The 17,440-nt window shown below is 44.2% G+C and overlaps 2 protein-coding genes across 6 annotated transcripts in view; one reads left to right on the top strand and one right to left on the bottom strand.

The window, feature by feature from the left end:
• Nucleotides 1-967: 967 nt before the first annotated feature.
• LOC131701891 (something about silencing protein 10-like) lies at nt 968-13,082 on the bottom strand. Its single transcript, XM_059002512.1, has 16 exons — nt 12,765-13,082; nt 11,499-11,586; nt 10,721-10,777; nt 9,716-9,772; nt 8,453-8,534; nt 5,668-5,736; nt 5,191-5,312; nt 4,709-4,861; nt 4,142-4,213; nt 3,967-4,007; nt 3,535-3,631; nt 3,181-3,315; nt 2,514-2,662; nt 2,166-2,226; nt 1,899-2,006; nt 968-1,142 (listed from the first exon to the last, which is right to left on the bottom strand). Exons 1-16 carry the CDS (start codon nt 12,779-12,781, stop codon nt 1,053-1,055), a joined length of 1,398 nt encoding a protein of 465 aa, XP_058858495.1. The 5' UTR covers nt 12,782-13,082; the 3' UTR covers nt 968-1,052.
• A 147-nt stretch (nt 13,083-13,229) lies between these two features.
• Nucleotides 13,230-17,440, top strand: part of LOC117431987 (coiled-coil domain-containing protein 30) — a 37,315-nt gene continuing 33,104 nt past the window's right edge. For all 5 annotated transcript variants that reach the window (XM_059002507.1, XM_059002508.1, XM_059002509.1 and 2 more), the window contains exon 1: nt 13,230-14,844. In XM_059002507.1, coding sequence (XP_058858490.1) covers nt 14,827-14,844 — 18 coding nt within the window. In that variant the 5' untranslated portion in view covers nt 13,230-14,826. The remainder of the gene's footprint in view (nt 14,845-17,440) is intronic.

The raw sequence follows: 17,440 nt of genomic DNA on the forward strand, positions 1-17,440 counted from the left end.
CAAGCCAATCCGGAAGTGTCGATTTTCCAGCAGGACAATGCAAGACCATACAGTGCTAGGATTACAATTGCACGACTTCAAGAAAACAATGACGAGGTCTTGCCATGGCCAGCTTTTTCTCCTGACCTGAATCAGGAGATAACCGCGACCAGCCAACCTTCGCCAGCTGGCTGTAGCTGCACAGGAAGTGTGGCTGGAACATCCCACAGCAGTCTATCCAGAGGCTTATCAGGTCTTGTGTTAATGCTAGGGAGGTCATACCCGATACTAACTTTGTAATGTTTTCATTTTGACAGTGTGTCACGTTTCATACTGAAAACTTATGATTCTTTGATCTGTATTTTTGTTCACATTTTCTGTGATTTTGTTTGATATCTAGGTTTAAAATATTTGATTAAAACCATTAGACCGGAATGTTGCGTTTCTTTTGTGCATCAGTGTATAATCATGTATGGACCTCTATTATTTCCCACCGAGGACAACCTGTACATCTTCATTGGATAGATTTGTATTTTAGATAAATTATGGTTCCCCTCAGGTTATATGTTCTAGGTTTCCAGACTACAGGAGGAAGCATGTTTAAAGAAACGCAGTGCAGATGCTCTGATGATGTCTATGGAAGATGATGGCTGCAGATACCGGAATCTATGATTCTAGATTGTAAGTGTATTGTATGTTAATAAGTGTTCGGTGGCTACCTCTAATCAAGTTGAGTGTATTTCTCGCTCACGCTTTGCTGTGTCAGACCCTATTGTGGTTGAAACGTTTCAAATGCTTTGTCATTGACATTCTGAACGTGAGATCTACACTCTCAAAAAAATGATAAGTGTAGTTACTGCTAACAGGTTCCATTGGGGATGTGACTTAATATTTGCCAGATGGTATTTAAACTGCTACTTACAGCATACTGAATGATATTACTGGAGGTGCTACATCACCCCACCCATGCACAAGAAAAAACAAAAACCTAATTAAATGTGATTTTTATTGAACAGTATGGTGATGAAAAACAGGTCAACTAAAATAATACCCACATCACGTGGATGATATCCTTATCTAAGCTTAACACCCTTCTTAACTCCAGCGCGGATGCCAGATAATTCTCCCCCGTATCTTTGTTCCTCCCGCCGCACTTCCCGAACCTGAAATGAAAGAAACACTGTTTCAAACAGGCTCCAGTCATAGCTGCGACTGTGTGTGTCTTCAGTAATCCTGCTAAAATGCAATAAAGCAACATCTTCTTTAGTTAAAGTGTTACAGAGCACCCTGCAAAATTTACGAGAAACGCCTTGCGTTACCTTTGCTGTGTTCTGTGTTGTCCATATCACAGGGTTATATTTTAAAACATATTTAAATTACATCATGGGTCATAAATCAGCTGGGCAACTTTCTCAACATTAACTCGGGAGCACTCGCCAGGAGCAAAGAGTCTTCCAAGGATCGCAGTGTACCAGATCATGCTCTTTCCTGCAACACCACGCCACTCATTTCAAGCACAGCACCAGCATCGTTGCAGGAGGGAGACTGGACTGGACACAGCGGGATGTTTAGAAGCAAAATCTTTCTCGTAGCAAATGCTCCCGTGTAAAAGTTGGAATAAAGCAATTACTTTGTTTATTTACTTATGCCCTGTGAAATATGAAACTGAAATATGAAAACATTGACAGCGTGTAGGAGAACATCGAACATGTTTACTACATACGTACAGCCACCTCCGCTACCACTGGGTGACAATATAAATCCTAAATGTGGTTTAATAAGCAGGCAGAGTCCCCTGAAGACATTAATTAGCAGTTATAGACACTCTATAGTGTGGTTCAGCTGCAGATGGTAAAGGTTCAACAGACATAGCTGTGTCAATGAAGTGAGAATGCTGAAGCTGCTAGTTGGACACATACCTGGCCCTTTCTGCGAATCTTGGCACGTCTGAATTTCTCGCGGTGCTTGACTCTGGGGTTCCGGTCGATCTTCTTCCTCTTAGGAGTGAGACCTTTGTTCTTGGCGATCTGCAGAACATTAAAAACAAAACAAAAATTCACATGGGAAGATCCGAGTATGACACAGACAGGTCTGGCTTTTTCCAAGCTACTTAGCCTTACAAGCCCCCAGTCTATGAAGCCAGGAACCAGACTTATGGGTCTGTGACACTCCCAGCCCCGGCTCACCTGGTAAGTAATGGCTCTCTTTGCATCTGGATCCAGCTCCTCTTCAGCTTCCACTCCCAATCTGAAACACAGAGAGATCCATCACATTCACCCTTCTTGAATGACGAATAACTGTGTTTTATAGTTGGTATGGATACATACTGTCCTTAATCATTTCATTTTTGTCTTAAAATAGTTACAATCTTATTAAACATCATAAAAATAGCCCCTCAGAACAATGTATTGTGATTCATATCGTATTGCACCTGCACTTTGCTAGATGCGTGGTATCATGAAATTATTGTATCAATACACCCCTAATTTTGAGGACTATCTGAGTACGAGTGCTTGTGTTGACAGCCTGCTTACCCCTCCTCCTCCTGCCCCTTCTTCCTCTTCTTCAGTTTCAGCCTCTCCTCCGCCTCCCTGTAGTAATGCAGCGCCGCCTCCTCGTCCAGATCAGAATCAGCAGCAGCACCCCCTGCAGGCTGAGATGACACCGCCGGCCACTTCACAGCCTGAGAGCAAGAACACAATAAACACGAAGCATGAGATGGAGAGGGGGCCAATGGACTAACACCATGCATGAGATAGAGAGGGGATCAATGCACTAACACCATGTATGAGATAGAGAGGGGGTCAATGGACTAACACTATGCATGAGATAGAGAGGGTCAATGGACTAACACCATGCATGAGACAGAGAGGGGGTCAATGCACTAACACTACGCATGAGATAGAGAGGGGGTCAATGGACTAACACTGTGCATGAGATAGAGAGGGTCAATGGACTAACACCATGCATGAGACAGAGAGGGGGTCAATGCACTAACACTATGCATGAGATAGAGAGGGGGTCAATGGACTAACACTGTGCATGAGATAGAGAGGGGGTCAATGCACTAACACCATGCATGAGATAGAGAGGGGGTCAATGGACTAACACTATACCTGAGATAGAAAGGATCAATGAAGTAACACTGTGCATGTAGCTTCCACTTCCCTGAACAGATAAAGAGCACCTCTCTTTCCTCACCTTTCGTTCGCTCCTCTGTGGATTCTTGCCTTTCTCCTTCACCGCTCTGTTGGTCTGGCCATGTTGTGCTTCGCTAAGCAGCAGGCGGATTTCTGATGATAACTTGGCATCCACGCCTCCCAAGTCATTGATTAGCTGCAGGATTAACATACTCATAAGAGGAGCTACACAAAGCAAGCATTTGCCAGTATAATTAATAAACAAGACTAAACAAATTAACGATCAGAAAATCATAATTGATTATTGTTCCAGCTCAGATTGAAGCTGGGCGTATAGAATCCACATGCCTAGTTTTAAGAGGGTTTTTTTTTTGCAGCAGCAACAACAGCACTGAAAAAAGTTACAAATACTCACATTCCTGTAAGTCACCAGCCTCTCGATCACAGGGTGGTTGTGTGCAGAGATTCTCCTGGCCTTCAGAACTAAATAAAAACTTACATTTGTGCAGTAACTGAAAAGAAAAACAGGTACGCCAATCAGAGCGCTGAGTTTCCTGTGAGAGACGTATGTTTAAACAATAACTGCAGGATGCATCAAGTGCATGAGGAGACAACAGTAATCTGAGTGGATACAATCCAAGACACGTTTCTCATAGCGAGTCTTACTTCAATCTAATCAGTCAGTCCAAATTGACAGTCTGCTATTTGCTTTAACACACAAGCTGGTAGTCTTGCTATACACTAAGCTTGTGTGATGACACTACAAAACCTGCTAGTTCTACAGCAAGTCTAACCTTTGAATATAACGCAGAATTTGGAGCACTCGCTTCACTGTTCCACCACTTACTTTAGATAGAGCTGGTGTTTGGTCTGCAGATAGTCGGCCCCCTGTAAATAAAACATGAACAAAAATGAATATTTGAACACAACAGTTCACGCTGTTACTCTTATCAAGTTTATATGACTTCATTTCTGTGTGTCTCCATAGCGCAACATTGGCCAGAGCCTTGTCTGGGACTCACCTTTCCGGGGGGGATTCTCCCCTCCTTCACCATGTCCAGCAGAGGCTGCAGCTCATCTTTCAGCTCAGTCAGCTACAACACAAAGGCACTCCTCTTAGTCAGCGAGCATACACCCAGAGCATAGGGAATGGAATATACAGAGGACACACACACAAGGTATTGGAGCTATTCCACCAATGAGTGCAATAAACCAGAGTACTGCCTGAACGCTCCGGGAGTGTTCTGTTTATATAATAAGTAATAAAGTATGGTGAAGCCAAAATTAAACAGCTGAATCCACACCCGCTTCGTATAGAACAGTGTCATTCTGTCATTGGAAAAATCCTTCCTAATAAAACACTTTTAAACTTGCTTAATTCTAGCCTTCATAGACCTTGATTAGCACGGATCATGCACTACCACTACCTTACAGTTAACACCAGGTAGTTCTAACCTACCTAGACAGTCCAAGATTAGTGCCAGCTGAGGTCTGTGAAACCAGCTGGAAGGAGGTTTAAAAACAAGAACATACTTAATCCAATAAAAAACCCATTTGAACCCCAGCCTGTGTGTGTGTGTGTGTCTGACCTTGTCTTTGAAGTCCTGGATGAGCTCCAGCAGCTCTGGGGACTCTTTCTTGAGCAGCTTCATCTTCTCCTTGTGGCTCATCTTCTCCAGGTCCTTGACAATCAGCTCCTCCTTCTCAGGCTTCTTCGCAGCCTCCTGCTCTGTGGAGAACTCCTGTGGACGAGGCCGCTGTCATTTATAAACTGCAGGGGTGCAGGGCTTCAGGGCTCACAGAGCCACACACGGAGCATGCACGTTTCAGAAGGGGGTGCTAGTGTCCCTATAACTGAAACTAACGTCAAACTAAATGGGAGTGGGGGAATAGGATGCACTGTAGTAAATCAACAGCAAAGGACTGCATTTTAGTGTATAATTGAACATGAAGATGGTACACCAGCTTTAAAACAGGGGTGGCCAGAACCTGCTTAAACACCAGTCTGAGAGAGCACTGTGCTGCACTAAGACCCCTCCAACCCAGGGCTCTCGCTCAGCGGTTGCTGTACCTGCAGGAGGTGCAGATCGTAGTCCTCCTCACTCAGCTGCCCCACCAGTCTGCTCTGGATGCTTTTGGCCTCCTGCTCTTCCTCCTCCTCCTCTGCCTCAGCCTCCTGCTGGGTCTTCCCCTCTGAAACACAAACACCTCAGCTGAGCTATCACAGCTTAACCGCCAGGCTGCCTCTGTGGAACTGCAACCCTTTCTATTTACTCTTTGGAAAACTTCAGCAGTTGTAACTCACATCTACTGCAATCATTTGAGCAGCCAGTCAAAAGAAAAACCTTTTAAAGGGATCCTGGTGTTCGGGGACAATTATGTGTGCCATTTAAAATGTTTACAACATCAAAAACATTAACCTCAAGATAAAACTAGAATAACCAACAATGATAAACTTTGTATTAAAGTCAACATCAAAATGATCTGGATGTACTCTATCAATGATCACTGTAATAAAATGCACGGTGTGCCAAGGTGAAGCGCTTACTGGAATCCACGTAGTCTGTGTCGTAGAATACCTTCTTCCTGAGCCCCCAGGCCTGCTCATTGGGAAGAGCTGTGAGGAAAGACAAGGCACAGCAGATTAACACTAACTCTAATCCTTACTGCAGGACACACGGCAGCTATACAGGTAGTACAGCCTACTGCATTTATTGAACAATTTGAGAACTAAAGATCCAAATGACAATGCATTTGAATTAGTCAGGTCCATGACCATTTGTTGCATGGAGCTATGTTGCTCCAGTAAGCCTGAAACCTGTTATAAAACTATCATTACTACAAGCAACGAGGAACTAGCTGCCAGAGACAGTCATCCAAATTTGAACATGGAATCTGTTGATTTTTTTTTCCTTCATAATAATAATAAAAGTGTTTTACATTAAAAACCTTAAAGTGTACGGGATAATATTATTACATATTTAATGCGGTTTTAATTGTTTGGGTGCAAACGTGGTGTTACCGGAATGTGAAAATGACCCTGCTGCAGTGTGAATGTAGAGTTGTGTGCAATAAAACCCACAGAACACAACCTGCTTCTATACAGCAGTGTAGCACACAGTGCAGGTCCCTGCTCAGCACACTATATACAGCAGTGTAGCACACAGTGCCGGTCCCTGCTCATCACACAATATACAGCAGTGTAGCACACAGCGCCGGTCCCTGCTCATCACACAATATACAGCAGTGTAGCACACAGCGCCGGTCCCTGCTCATCACACAATATACAGCAGTGTAGCACACAGCGCCGGTCCCTGCTCATCACACTATATACAGCAGTGTAGCACACAGCGCAGGTCCCTGCTCATCACACTATATACAGCAGTGTAGCACACAGCGCCGGTCCCTGCTCATCACACAATATACAGCAGTGTAGCACACAGCGCCGGTCCCTGCTCAGCACACTATATACAGCAGTGTAGCACACAGCGCCGGTCCCTGCTCATCACACAATATACAGCAGTGTAGCACACAGTGCCGGTCCCTGCTCATCACACTATATACAGCAGTGTAGCACACAGCGCCGGTCCCTGCTCATCACACTATATACAGCAGTGTAGCACACAGTGCCGGTCCCTGCTCATCACACTATATACAGCAGTGTAGCACACAGCGCCGGTCCCTGCTCATCACACTATATACAGCAGTGTAGCACACAGTGCCGGTCCCTGCTCATCACACTATATACAGCAGTGTAGCACACAGCGCCGGTCCCTGCTCATCACACTATATACAGCAGTGTAGCACACAGCGCCGGTCCCTGCTCATCACACTATATACAGCAGTGTAGCACACAGTGCCGGTCCCTGCTCATCACACAATATACAGCAGTGTAGCACACAGCGCCGGTCCCTGCTCAGCACACTATATACAGCAGTGTAGCACACAGTGCCGGTCCCTGCTCATCACACAATATACAGCAGTGTAGCACACAGCGCCGGTCCCTGCTCAGCACACTATATACAGCAGTGTAGCACACAGCGCCGGTCCCTGCTCATCACACAATATACAGCAGTGTAGCACACAGCGCCGGTCCCTGCTCATCACACAATATACAGCAGTGTAGCACACAGCGCAGGTCCCTGCTCATCACACAATATACAGCAGTGTAGCACACAGCGCCGGTCCCTGCTCATCACACTATATACAGCAGTGTAGCACACAGCGCAGGTCCCTGCTCATCACACTATATACAGCAGTGTAGCACACAGCGCCGGTCCCTGCTCATCACACAATATACAGCAGTGTAGCACACAGCGCCGGTCCCTGCTCAGCACACTATATACAGCAGTGTAGCACACAGCGCCGGTCCCTGCTCATCACACAATATACAGCAGTGTAGCACACAGTGCCGGTCCCTGCTCATCACACTATATACAGCAGTGTAGCACACAGCGCCGGTCCCTGCTCATCACACTATATACAGCAGTGTAGCACACAGCGCCGGTCCCTGCTCATCACACTATATACAGCAGTGTAGCACACAGCGCCGGTCCCTGCTCATCACACTATATACAGCAGTGTAGCACACAGTGCAGGTCCCTGCTCATCACACTATATACAGCAGTGTAGCACACAGCGCCGGTCCCTGCTCATCACACTATATACAGCAGTGTAGCACACAGCGCCGGTCCCTGCTCATCACACTATATACAGCAGTGTAGCACACAGCGCAGGTCCCTGCTCATCACACTATATACAGCAGTGTAGCACACAGCGCCGGTCCCTGCTCATCACACTATATACAGCAGTGTAGCACACAGTGCAGGTCCCTGCTCATCACACTATATACAGCAGTGTAGCACACAGCGCCGGTCCCTGCTCATCACACTATATACAGCAGTGTAGCACACAGCGCCGGTCCCTGCTCATCACACTATATACAGCAGTGTAGCACACAGCGCAGGTCCCTGCTCATCACACAATATACAGCAGTGTAGCACACAGCGCCGGTCCCTGCTCATCACACTATATACAGCAGTGTAGCACACAGCACAGGTCCCTGCTCATCACACTATATACAGCAGTGTAGCACACAGCGCAGGTCCCTGCTCATCACACTATATACAGCAGTGTAGCACACAGCGCAGGTCCCTGCTCAGCACACTATATACAGCAGTGTAGCACACAGCGCCGGTCCCTGCTCATCACACTATATACAGCAGTGTAGCACACAGCGCCGGTCCCTGCTCATCACACTATATACAGCAGTGTAGCACACAGCGCAGGTCCCTGCTCAGCACACTACATACAGCAGAAGCTTCATCGCTCACCTTCATCCCTTTTCTGCTCCAGGTCGCTTTCCATGTCTTCCTCCTCCTCAGAGTCTGTCAGATCCAGACCCATCACCTCCTCCTGAGAGAGAGAGAGAGAGACAGGATTAAACTACAGGCCCCACAACCCAGCCTGGTGACTCAGTCCCTTTTAAAAGACTGTCACCGACGTATAGAAACGGCACATCTCGAGGCCACATTCACAAAACTTGTATCAATGTTCTAAAGTTTGATCAATTTTCGTTTGGGTTTTAGAAACTGTAGTCTAAACGCTTTGAGAGCAGTTGCACCAGTCCTGTAATTGGAAGTTGGTGTGTAAAACTCAGCCTTGTGTTGCAGATGCAGGGGGCTTTGCTGCAGGCAGTGTCAGGATGTTAAAGGTGTGAGGCACAAGAGCACACATGCTGTGGATGTATTCGACTCCACAGGCCAGGATTACAGAAGCACAGCTATGGCCAAAAGTTTTACATCACCTAGAATTTTAGGACTGAGACATAATTAAATCTATATGATGAACATCATTTAGATCTTTTATTTAACATCCTGGCATCTAAGAAAGTACAAAATGATATTGCCAAAGTCTACCGGAAGCCATAATAGTAGCACAGTATTTCGTGTTAGATTTTGAAAAGTCACATTATTCAGCAGGTTTCATTCGTCTTTATAAAGCAAAATTAGGGTGATGCAAAACCTTTGGACATAGCTTTACAGTGCACCTGTGCAGGTGACAAGCATGACAGCATTTACACATGCAAATATTACACTAAATCTGGACATTTGCTTTCATGGGGTAATGTAGCAAAGCCTTTGCACTAATAAAAACTGATAATGCGACAGAACTAGTAGCAAGGAACCTTGACACATTTCTTTATGATTTGTTAAATATTAAAAGACATCAAACTAGAGGTGTAGCGATTTATTGTTTATCGATGAATCCTGAGACTTCTGCATTATGGATCATATCATAATAGAGGTACTTATTGTCTGTATTGTGATCCTAGACCAAAAGCAGAAAATGTGTTAGCAAAGGCGGGTTCAATATAAAAACCCAATTCAGAAAGCCCTGCTTATGACTGGGGTTACTGTATACAGTAACACAAATGCTTCAACAATGCAAGAAGACTCTGTTAGGGTTTTTTTAAATGCTGCATCTAAATTTCCTTCAGCACTGAAGAAGAGGAGAGTCTCTATTATTTTATACTCAGTTCTCCCACTCGGTAATCCTGCACTGAAAACAGCCATCCGCAAGTAACTTTGCCTTACCTCATCAGCAGTATCTTCTGGGTCGCTGTCAAGATCAACTCTACTTGCCATGAGCTTCTACATGAACAAAACAAAACACAGGAGAAGTGATTATTGCATGCTCTAGACGGGTTACTGGACAAGACAGAAAAACAACAGAGATCTGGCTTAATGGAATGCATAGGGCCATAGATATTCTATATAGAAAGATACTCAACTCCCCCTTTACATCTGTCACGCTGTGTGCAAAGGGTTATGGGATACGGAGAGAGCGTGGGAGAAAATGTTCTATTGGCCAGTCAATGGAGTGGTGTCAAATTTTGCAGATTTTGGCTATGTTAAAAAAAAAAAAAGTATCAAACTTTTGAAGTGAATTTCCCTTTTACCCAAGGTCTCTTGAACAAAACGGTAACATTGGCAAATTCTGACAGTGCGTAAGTATTATGAACACTGGTATTTTGTGAGCACAGTCCCGTATCGTGGCGCATGCGCAGAAACACAGAGTAACAGCACCGCCAGCACAGATATTCTACTACTGGCACAGCATTCAGAAGGGTAAAGCTCAAGAGACTTTGGAAGCTGTATCAACATGTTATATCAATATCTTTGGTTATGTGCTTTATTAATTTATAAAATAAACACATTTTTTTGCAGGTTTTCTAGAGTAAAATTACCACACATTTGGATGGGGATGCCTATTTCAATGACCGGTTTACTTTCGTCCCACTTAACTTGTCACTGTTTTGATTTAAAACAACGGAAACAGTTTTAAAACTGTAGAAACTAAATCTGAAAAAAATAAATAAACTGATTTCATAGGGCCCTAAATACTGGTTAGACCCCTATTCTGGTGAAGAACAGACAGATAGAGATAATAGGTGTGCAAAAGAAGCACTGTCCAAACAGCTGACAGGTAACTGCTTGGGCACATAGAGAGGCACAGTTTAAGTTCTTCTGGCATTACACAGGAATTGCCGGCTTGAAAACCATCTTTTTTATATTCTACTTGAAATCTGAAGTACAAACCTTAACCTTCTCTTCGTGGAAATCATCGACTTCATCTTGGAAATACTGGGAGGACTTCTACAGACAAAAACAAGGCGGCACGTCACACTACAGAGTACGAGTCACAAAGCAATACAACTGGAATGCTGTTCGCCCTCCTGATATAAAATTCACACATATACACTGCACAGGGGGTGTTACCACTGCAATATGTTACTTTACAGACAGTATCAAAAAACAAACTGAAACAGCCATCTGGAACTGTCCCAAATACCAATTATCTGAATTTAGAAAAAGAGGGAGCAAGGCAACAATGTGTGTAATCCTGCTGGTGCAAGGGTGTTTGAACAGGCTGTGGGAATGCATTACCGTTGCAATCACTCACACAGAAACAGACACACCTGAGACAGAGACAGACACACACAGGCACACAGAGAGACAGAGACACAAAATCCAGACAGACACGCACAGGCGCACAAACACATAGGCAGATACACAGAGACACAGACAGACACAGAGACACACAGACACACTGAGATAGAGACAGAGACACCTGAGATAGAGACAGACACGCACAGGCACACAGAGAGACAGATACACAGACACAGAGACGCACACACACGTCTTCACAGGCTCACTGACTGTCTGCTTCCTTCAGTCAATGGTTTAAAGGGAAGATACACATAACAATGTCATTAGCTCTGTGGACCATCAGGCTGATGACTATTAGAATTGTGTATGCTAATCACTGTACACTCAGGTCCAGGGCTTCAGGGCAAATCCAAGTAAGAGACCTTACCTTGTCAGGGACGGGCATGTCCTTGTAAGCCAAGGGATCATCACTGTCATATTCTTCCTTTTTTTGAGGCTTTTTCCGACTCACAGACCTTGAGTTAAAATAAGAAAGACAGAACAAGGTATATTGGTAAACACTGAAGTAGTTCAGATAAGCAGAACGAATGCGAGAGGAAAGTATTTGGCATCTTGGGTCACAGAACTGGCCCACCCAAAGACACTCTTAGACCATAAAAGACAGGGTCAGCTATACATATTCATTTATACAGTACACAGACGTCTTGCATGAACTCAAATACTGTGTGTTTTACGTTTTTTGACAAGTCTGTGTTAAGGTACTATCAGTCGAGATCAGGAGCTGTTCTTAGTTCCATTCCAGTTGCCGCCTGCCATAGATAAATGTAACAAACTAAACTAGCCAAAGTGTAATTAAAGAAATAACAGCCCGCGTCAGCTGTGCACTAGATGGTGCTGGCACACTTAGTAATATAAGAAAAAGACACTTTGGTATACAATGTGGCCTACGCATCATGTGTCTACGGTAAGCAACTAGAACTAGAACCGAAGAGCAGCTCCTGAACTCATTGTCAAAGCACAAAGCAAAAGAAATGAAATTCAATGATGAACGTTTCAATTAGTCCAAACGTTTGTCGTTGAATTTTCTTTCAGTATTTCTAAATCCAACGTTACTGAGTGCTGAACAGTGTTGGATGATCATTGTCAAAGCACCTCAGATAAGATTAAACACTGTTTTATTGTGCAATAAAAAAACACCCAGCATGCTGGCGAACAACGACATAGTGAAGATAACAGTAAAACACATACAGGTCAATGGAATTGGAAGCTTTTAAACAAATGCTGGTCTCGTGTGTGGATGGACTAATGATATAGAACACTGGATACAAGTCAAATGCAAAGTTTTTCAGTACATAAGAGATTGTATCACTCTTGTCAATCAGCAACAATCTACGGTTTACACAGAAAAGATGTGCCACAACTCAATCAAACCACGTATATCCACATAGGACGGTTACCTAGCTAGAATGCTGTACGCTACAGCGTGCATTTAGGCTTTGTAAGAGACCCAGGGACGAAGTGGAGACAACAAGCAGTCGCTCATTTTACTCTCTAGTTATATGAATCTCCAGTATTTACACCCAACCAAGTCGCTTTTAGTTTGAAAGCTTGTAAATACCATTTTAATATCCCGCGTCTGAATTCCACAACTATTATATTTTATTAAACAAAATTCTCAAAGTTCTCCATTTACCTCCTTGGCCGCCCCATGTTGATGATCGGACTGCAGTTTACACGTGTTTCCGGTTATGCATACAATAATCTCCTCCGGTCAGAAACAATGTATACCAACTTTTAAAAGTTCACAAAAGTTCCAGCAAGCTTAAAAATGTAAGCATAATATTTCAGCAAACGTCTTAGCATATGTGTTACCGAACGAGTCCTGTTCAGAGGGATAAAAATATTTTAAAAAATTGCGAAACGTGAGCAGCTGGGAACATATTTTGTTTGTACAATGTGTTCTCGAAACACTCGTATCTTCTGGGGAGTAAACAATTGCAGAATGTAAATAAGTAATTAAATTAAAACAACAACATCAATATTGATCATAAATGTAATACATAACGGTTTACATTTAGTTAAAAGTCATTTTTATTTCTCATTCCAATTTCAAACTGGTTTATTTTATTTGTGTTGCTGTATTCCCTTCCCCCTCCAAACTGTGAGATGATGGCAAATGGTTTGTCCCGTTGCCAAGGCTCCCTGCGGCCTCGGCAACTGCGTTCTGCGCTCGGCTGTGGAGATAAGCGCATCCCTGGAGCAGAAAGCTGTCCCCTGGCCACAGGCAGTGCTAACCTGGCATTTCCAAGAACCGCGCCATGAAGACGGGATCGGGCAGGCAACGCTACAGCCCGCAGAAATATCAGATCGTGAAGTCAGCATCCCCCGACCTTTGAAAACGGTCTCTGGCTAAACAACACAGCGAGTGCAGATACTGCTGAACCCCCAGAGCCGCGGAGGAGCGAATCCAAGGAACGGGGATTACTGATCCGGGCTTCCGCTACTGAAAACGGGGTTCGAAAAACACAATTTCTCACAAGGACGCTGTGTTCTCCGTCTAGATTAGTAGACAGTTACTGCTGTGTTAACATACACAAGTTGTTGAGTACAGATAACTGTGCCCTTGCTCGGTAAGATTTGATTAAGACGCGATGCAGATACAGTCAACACACCAACCGAAGACTCCGTAGATGTCCCGTATTGAGTCCAATGCCATTGGACTCAATAGTCCAACAATGTTGTTGTTATTGTATTGGATACAGTGTGCACTGTGTACAACGTAAGGACAAAAGGACCTAACTTAAAATCGCTACACCGGCAATTGCAACTTGAACTCCGCACCCAGGTACATCTGATGCAAAAGGGATTTTTTTTTATTTTTTTTTTGCGGAATCTGTAACATTACGAGTAATTGGAACGTCTTTAAATTTAAATAAACACAGTCGCACAAGTAAAACTAACTGGGAGACCAAAACTATAATCTAGAGCAGTTGTACAATACTATACTCTAGACTGAAAACATAGCCTTATTTGGGTATCGGTTTGACTGTGACAGCTGCAGTACCAAAGCGAAGAAAATTGAACTGAGGATCTCGTAAGAATGATTTAAGGCTTCAGCACTCCTGCCTGAAACTAAAGCAACAAACACTTAAACTGGGCTGTTCTGTTAAAGGGTGACTCGCAGCGTGTTTCAGAGCAAGCGTGGTGGAACAGGGGTGTTTTGAAGTGGGATACTAAGACACCTCACCGTGAAGCTGCTGCTCCCCATTCACCCTGACAATACCAGCGACTTCCACTCTCTAACCCTCATACAGGAAGAGTTTTTATAAACTTTTGTATTAATATAAAATTCTGGGTGCAGTAATACATATACTTATTGTTGAAACTTAGCAAACTCACACTGTTAAATTAAAAAATAAAACCGCTCAGAAGTGAATGTTGCGGGTTTGTGAGTGTTGAACTACAGGTCTTTGTACGCGTTAGCTTCATGCACCAAAGGATTCTCTGCACTGAATGTTTGCAAAGATCTCTCTGAGGAGAGTTAAATAATTGATCTCATTGTATGAGGACGGACACATCGAATTACTTTTTATAGAAGTGTGAATTTAACGAGGGTACAAATAAAACCACTCGACTATATTTAGTTGCACAGCTTTTTTGGAGCTGGTACAACCAATCTCGATAATTCACACACCATGGACTGTTCATACAGGGTACGCTTGTAGGAGGGTTTTCTGTAGACCCAGCCAGAAGCCATGGACAATCCTCAACAGGTAAATATTGCACGCATTACTTTCACATTATCTGTATACGTGTATTTGAGCCCCAGGTCATTTGGTTATGAGCGGAAGTTTTTGTTGTTATGGTTTCTTATCTTAAATGAACTGTGTGCCTATTCATTTGAGAGCACCAAATACTCACCTTCTGCGGCTTAGAGAGCAGAATGCGATAGCCAGTCAGTTCCCCTTTCAGGGGGTATATTGAAGGGTAATTCTGAATCCCTCTCAGTGTAGACGCCAATCCTGAAATCCAGGTTTGAAACAGTAAAGTTCCCTCAAACTAGGTCTTCTGGAACCAGGTTTCAAGCCACAATTTCTGAAAAAGCAGCTTCACTCTACATGTGTGCATTATATTTTGCTATGAAGGAAGTTGCGACACAGACTGTACCTGTGGTGCATTTAGCCCCCTGCCTCTGTCTGTGTGTGTGTGTGTGTGTGTGGGAGAGCTTACCCATGCTGCTGTTGTCTGCATGAGCAAGCTGAGCTGGATGATTTGAATAAAAGCACAATGAAGATCAGTCGGTGGTATACCTGGAATTAACTCTTATATTTGAGGGATTTTACTCCTGTGTGCCTTTATTGAATGAGGCTCCAAGGATGTCAGTCAAGAATTCCACAGTTACCAGATCAACTCGTTCCACAGAGCCCAGGTGTAGGGATAGAAGCAGGCAGCCAGACACAGCTCAGTGGGCAGGAATTATAATGCGTCAGGCTGAATCAGACAGGAACCAGGAACAGGGCTCTGTACCTTTGAGACACAGTCGCCCCTTCTCACCAGATTCAGGGCTCTTTTTAAAGCCCTTTTTTGAAAATGTTTTGTAGGCCATTTAGACGCCCTTGGGCCTCTATTTGTAGTGGGACCCTCTCAGGTTACGATGCAATCCGAACAGACACGGCAACTGAGCATTTTGTTAGTGAGGCATGCAGTCTGGGTGTCTGTGTGTGCTTCTTTTGCAGGGTGTGACTGGAGACTTCACACTGCATGGTAAGAGGGGGTATCCTGTTTCTCAGGGCTTGATGCAAGGCAGGTGGATTCAGATGGCTCGCATTCTTTAAGTGTTTGTTTCTGTGGAGTATAATAATGAAACTGTGCATAAGTGTTCTTGCAGTCTGAACTGCTCAGTTCTCAAATTCCAGTGCTGCCAATCCTAATTGCCATTCCGAAACATCCCCACCACGGCTGTACATTCAAAATAAGGGCTATCAGTATGATGATAAAGTTGACCATGTCTTATGTAAATATGTACAGAATAGGGATTTAATGATACACCCCTGTATAATGTAAAGAAAGATACACAATGAATTGCTACACCCTTAGCACCGAACCACTGCTCTAACCTGAGACCGCTTCTTCAATGCCGCACTGCATCTACAGTACAGGGGAGTGTGTTCCACTTCAGTAAGCAGCTGCTGCTCTATCCACATTATCTTCCAAGCACTCCTAACCCCTGAGCTGCTCATATCCCCAGAATACCTGCCTGCAATCTAGCAGTCAGCGCTACAACCGCAGAGCTACAGTGCTGAAACCATGACGTACTGCAACCCCTTACCACCTGCCGTTGCTGCACCCAAACCATCTGTTTTAGTAAGTTGCTAAGTCACTGTAATTTAGCACAGGGGTTCCCGAACTCCAGGCCCCCATGACATTAGGTGTCCTGACTGAGGACCCCCACCGGAAACTTTGATCCCTTTCGTGAGAGCGGTTGTTAGTTTGTGCACCACGTGGCTGTGCTTCTACCAGGTGAGCCACTCGGGGACCTGGAATCAACTTTTCTGAGTTTTGTACAGTATCAGATTTTCTCACAGTAAGGCATTGTTTGGCTGTGACAGTAACAGACCTCCCCTGCTGCTGCTGGTGGTGGCTATTGTCCCTCTGTGCTGAAATGAAGGGTTTGGGTTTCAGTAATACGGAGGGACGTGTCTCTGCTGGCCCTCTCCAGTCCCTTGTGTGGGGCAGCCAGGCAGTTCTCATGGAAACAGACCAACACCAGAGAAATGGGCTGCTGGGGAGTGTTCTGTACAGGCTTCAGCACAGCAAGTCCGTTTACCATTCAGCTGCACAGATTTACTCTGGACATAGACAATCTGCCTCATGTGGAAGTGGGTCCGAACAATGCGCCAGACTTTCTCCGTAAGTGCACCATGGAAGCATTAATAACTTTACAGTGATCATTACCTAAAGCACATTAATATACAGGGAGTGGCAGGGCTATAATGAGTCCAATAGTTGAGGTTAAAATAGGCGAACAGCTCAAGGTGTCGCCATTTTAAAAGAAATATTAATAAATGATGTATTTGATAGTGTCTGGTGCTCTAATTGTGAACTTACTGTTTTAAAACTGCTGGGAATTTTTGTAACTATTTACTGTTGTTCTAAAATGTATGTTGTTTTCTATTGGTTCTTTTTTTCCCTAAGATGTTAGGGAATCTCTTTGGGTCTCAATTATCAGTAGTTCAAAGGGGAATGCAATCTAATGAACAGAACCATTGTGGGTCTCAAGAGGATGTTTGTTGCACAGGTCGTGCTCCCTGGACAGATCCACCGAGATACTTTCTCTTTCGGTGAACTATTGTCCTCAGACTGGAAGTA

This window comes from Acipenser ruthenus, chromosome 27 (assembly GCF_902713425.1).
Source record: "Acipenser ruthenus chromosome 27, fAciRut3.2 maternal haplotype, whole genome shotgun sequence".
Classification (NCBI taxonomy): Eukaryota; Metazoa; Chordata; class Actinopteri; order Acipenseriformes; family Acipenseridae; genus Acipenser; species Acipenser ruthenus.

Bases quoted from the DNA above. Each gene is read 5' to 3' on its own strand.
- LOC131701891 (XM_059002512.1), bottom strand. The intron at 9,773-10,720 runs GTTTGTACTTCA...TTGTTCATGTAG, and splicing joins TCCACGAAGAGAAGGTTAAG to AAGCTCATGGCAAGTAGAGT. The intron at 5,737-8,452 runs GTGAGCGATGAA...CTTTCCTCACAG, and splicing joins GGAGCAGAAAAGGGATGAAG to CTCTTCCCAATGAGCAGGCC.